Source organism: Nicotiana sylvestris, chromosome 3 (genome assembly GCF_000393655.2).
Source record: "Nicotiana sylvestris chromosome 3, ASM39365v2, whole genome shotgun sequence".
Classification (NCBI taxonomy): Eukaryota; Viridiplantae; Streptophyta; class Magnoliopsida; order Solanales; family Solanaceae; genus Nicotiana; species Nicotiana sylvestris.
This window is the reverse complement of record NC_091059.1, coordinates 159,997,310-160,001,092: the sequence shown is the minus strand read 5'-3', so window position 1 is coordinate 160,001,092 and position 3,783 is coordinate 159,997,310. Positions and strand designations below refer to the sequence as shown.

General features: G+C 32.6%; 1 protein-coding gene across 1 annotated transcript; it reads left to right on the top strand.

Annotated features, from left to right (window-relative positions):
* The first annotated feature begins 461 nt into the window (after window positions 1-461).
* On the top strand, window positions 462-1,941 carry LOC104215875 (trans-resveratrol di-O-methyltransferase-like). Its single transcript, XM_009765806.1, has 2 exons — window positions 462-1,241; window positions 1,594-1,941. Exons 1-2 carry the CDS (start codon window positions 462-464, stop codon window positions 1,894-1,896), a joined length of 1,083 nt encoding a protein of 360 aa, XP_009764108.1. The 3' UTR covers window positions 1,897-1,941.
* The last annotated feature ends 1,842 nt before the right edge of the window (window positions 1,942-3,783 follow it).

Here is a 3,783-nt window from a genome sequence, read left to right as displayed (position 1 = left end):
TATAGGAGAAATTGGGTCGTGACGAAATGACAGGGGAAAAGAGCATATAATAAAGGTGGGATTTTGTTTTATTGATTATCTGGATGTGGCATATACAAATTTAATATATTGTTTATTAATCTTCTTAACTTATTCATTTAAAATTAGGAAGATTAGATTTAATAATAAATGTCTTTCAATTTTCTGACTGAAATTTTTTGGTAAATGTGAATGGAACCAAGACAACTAATGTCAAATCTATTACATATTTGGAAGAAAAATCATTAGATATAAATGACTCTCCAATAGATGAATTCAAAGACATTGATATATCACAATATTTACCATATCTAAATAAGTCAAAGTTTGTAGTGAATCTCCTCATTTTTCTAAAATATGGTATTTCATTTATAACAGGTCCTCTAATTTTTGTTATAAATATAGATTTCATAAACACAATACTACACATCTCAAAAACAAACATGGCATTGTCTAATAATATTGGAGATGAAACTAGAGAAATCCTTGCTGCTCAGGCACACATAGCAAACCATGTATTCAATTACCTAAATTCCATGTCACTCAAATGTGCAATTCAGCTTGAAATTCCAGATATTATTCACAACCATGGCAAACCAATGACCCTTTCCAATTTAGTGAATGCCCTCCCAATTAACAAAGCCAAAGGTCAGGATTGTATTTACCGTCTCATGCGTATTCTAATCCATTCAGGTTTCTTTATCCAAACCAAAATTAATGAAACTGAAGAAGAAGAGGGTTATTTACTTACTCCAAATTCACGTCTTCTCCTTAAAAATGAGCCTTTGAGTTTAGTCCCATTTGTGTTAGCACAATTAGATCCAATTTTAATGGATCCATTTCAGAGTCTAAGCAAATGGTTACAAAATGATGACTCTACTCCATTTGCAACTGCTCATGGGAAACCATTGTTTGAATATGCAGGGGAAGAACCTAGGCTTAATTATTTATTTAATGAAGCTATGGCTAGTGATGCCCGATTGATGATAAGTGTGGTGATTAAAACTGGTAGTGGAATTTTTGATGGGTTGAAATCATTGGTAGATGTTGGAGGTGGCATTGGTACTGTGGCTAAAGCAATTTCTAATGCATTTCCTGAGGTGAAATGCACTGTTTTTGATTTGCCACATGTTGTTGAAGGCTTGGAAGGGAGCAAGAACTTGAGTTATGTGGGAGGAGACATGTTTAAATCCGTTCCTTCTGCAGATGCAATTTTATTGAAGGTAAATTACTACTCTCAACATACTTTTTTTCTAGAGTCGTAGACGGGTTGAGTCAAAATATGTCAAATCAATAAATTATTAATGATTTAATCAAATTAGAATTTATTTGAGTTAAAATGAGTTGGGTCAGAACAAGTCAAATAACGAGTCATGATTCAACCTACCTAACATGAGTCATGACATACTTTTCTTTTCTTTTATTCTACTTATTCAAAATAGTAATTGTAATACATACACTCTTTCTTTTATTTTATTTAGGGATTAATTTCATGTATAGTCACTAAACTTTTGTAACTATAACCATAAATGTACATGTACTAACATTGATTTATGTTTGGTGAATGATAAGTAGTGGATATTACATGATTGGAGCGACGAAGACTGCGTTAAAATATTGAAGAAATGTAAAGAAGCAATTCCAAGTAAGGAGAATCGAGGAAAGGTGATCATCATTGACATTGTGGTTGATAGCCAAAAAGGAGATAACAAATCATTTGAAACTCAACTTTTCTCAGATATTCTTATGATGGTTCATGTTTCTGGGAAAGAAAGGAATCGAGAAGAATGGGCAAAACTCTTTTGTGATGCTGGTTTTAGTGACTACAAGATTAATCCTATACTGGGATTAAGGTCTGTTATTGAGGTTTATCCTTAATATAATCTTGTAATAGTTAATTCAAATACAAATAGACTTGCTTGATGAGGTGGGTGAAGCATTTTGAACTTTTAAATAAGGTAATATATACCATTGATATGAAATTTGTTCTTTTTTATATGGTCACAAAGGAGCATGTGTTATAGTTCATTAAAATTATATTTCAGAGAGAGACTCGTCATATTATTTGTCAAACAAGCCCAGAACCATAAATTTTTAATGCAACATTCAAATAAGTCTACAATACAATAAACTTTTTCAGCTGGCTTATGATTACAACTCTTATAATGAATATTGTTGGTATCTGGGCTTGAACTGGACCGCAAACAGAAGAGGCGCAAACTATTTATAATCCAGTTCTTCGTCGATGGAGTCTGAGCAAACAAAATGAAAAAAGAAAAGAAGTTTGAAATGGAGTTCGAAAGCTTAAGAAAGAAATTGCAGAAAGGTACAAATGGGAAGGATAAGAGAAAGGAGTGCGCTAATCTATATATATATATATATATATATAAAGTTGGGATTAGGATAGATGATGTGCAAATGTATTTTTCTTTTATCTCCTTTTTTTGGCATTTTACTCTCATTTTTTCCTACATTTACGTTATTCTTTTAAGAAGTCTAGCTATCATTAGTTAACAGTTCTGGCAACCTTTTGTATTCTAAGCTAAGTAAATGGAATGTTTTAATTTGTAATACTACTTTACTCCTTCAGTTACGAACCTTTCAAATTCCATGCATTAATTCCCTTGGACGTTTTCTATAGCCAAGAGCAAATTTAATAGAAAACAGCAGCATGATGGGATGTGCGTTCTAAAAGAGGCTGCCGAAAAACCTGCCCGGCTTTTGGAGATGTTGAGATGCAATGAAGGTAATTAAAAATACCAGATGAATTACTTTCTTAAATATATTTTTTAAGTTTCCAAGCTCAATAACGTCATACTCGGCAACTAAGGTATCTATAAATTATGACGACGACTTTATATATGTGGTTATTATCATTATTGGTGTTGTTTTTAGAAGTATTAGAATGTACTCTTTCTCTTCTACCAATCGTGCTTATTTACTATCAATTGCATGATTAAAAGCTGTGATGGGCTCACCAAGAGGATTATTTTCTTTTTTTCCTTTGAGATGCTTTGGGCCATTTTTGTTTTGGATGAATTCTCAGGTAAGTTTTCTGTCCGTATCCCTCTTCTTTGGTCGGCTAAATTAATTTGGTGGTATTTTACCCTACTATTATCTAAAGTGGGTGATATTGCAGTTTCTGCTCCTACATCCTGGCTTTTGAATCATCCACATAAAGGTCATATTCTAATGGTTGTCATTGATCTTTCGGCAAAGTCGAATCTATGTTTAATGTCAAATTAGCAATTTGTATTCTCTAATGTGTTTTTGTTTCATAATTGTCTCTGAGTTTACAGGTCTGCTACTCTTTCCCCAAGTCATCAACGATTCCCTCTTTAACAGCTATCTTGTAGTGTCTTTATCGTTTATCACTTTCTCCCTATATTGGATAACCGAGCCTATTTATTAAACCATTGGACACGTAAGACATAATTTTTCTAAATGAAATGGAAAATGTCAAAAGAAAAGAAATTTGTACTTTCGGATTATCCAGTTGTAAACTACTTGGCAAAGTTGTGGAGAGTGCTTGAGTTGATTAAAGAATTCCTCGAGCAAAAACAGTTTAAAAATATTTTCAAAAGAGGAAGAAACAACATTTTCTTTTGGTAGTGCTTGGCGTGTACACTACATGCAGGTAATGCTAGGTGAACTGATGAGAGATTTCCCCTATATATATGTGTATGCACATAAACACAATTTGAGTTCAATGAAAGCCAATATATTTCAACAACAACAACGACGACCCAGTATAATTCCACAAGT

Excerpts from the sequence above, each read along its gene's own strand:
- LOC104215875 (XM_009765806.1), top strand. The coding sequence starts at position 462 with ATGGCATTGTCTAATAATATTGGAGATGAAACTAGAGAAATCCTTGCT. Across the intron at positions 1,242-1,593 it reads CAGATGCAATTTTATTGAAG|TGGATATTACATGATTGGAG; the intron begins GTAAATTACTAC and ends AATGATAAGTAG.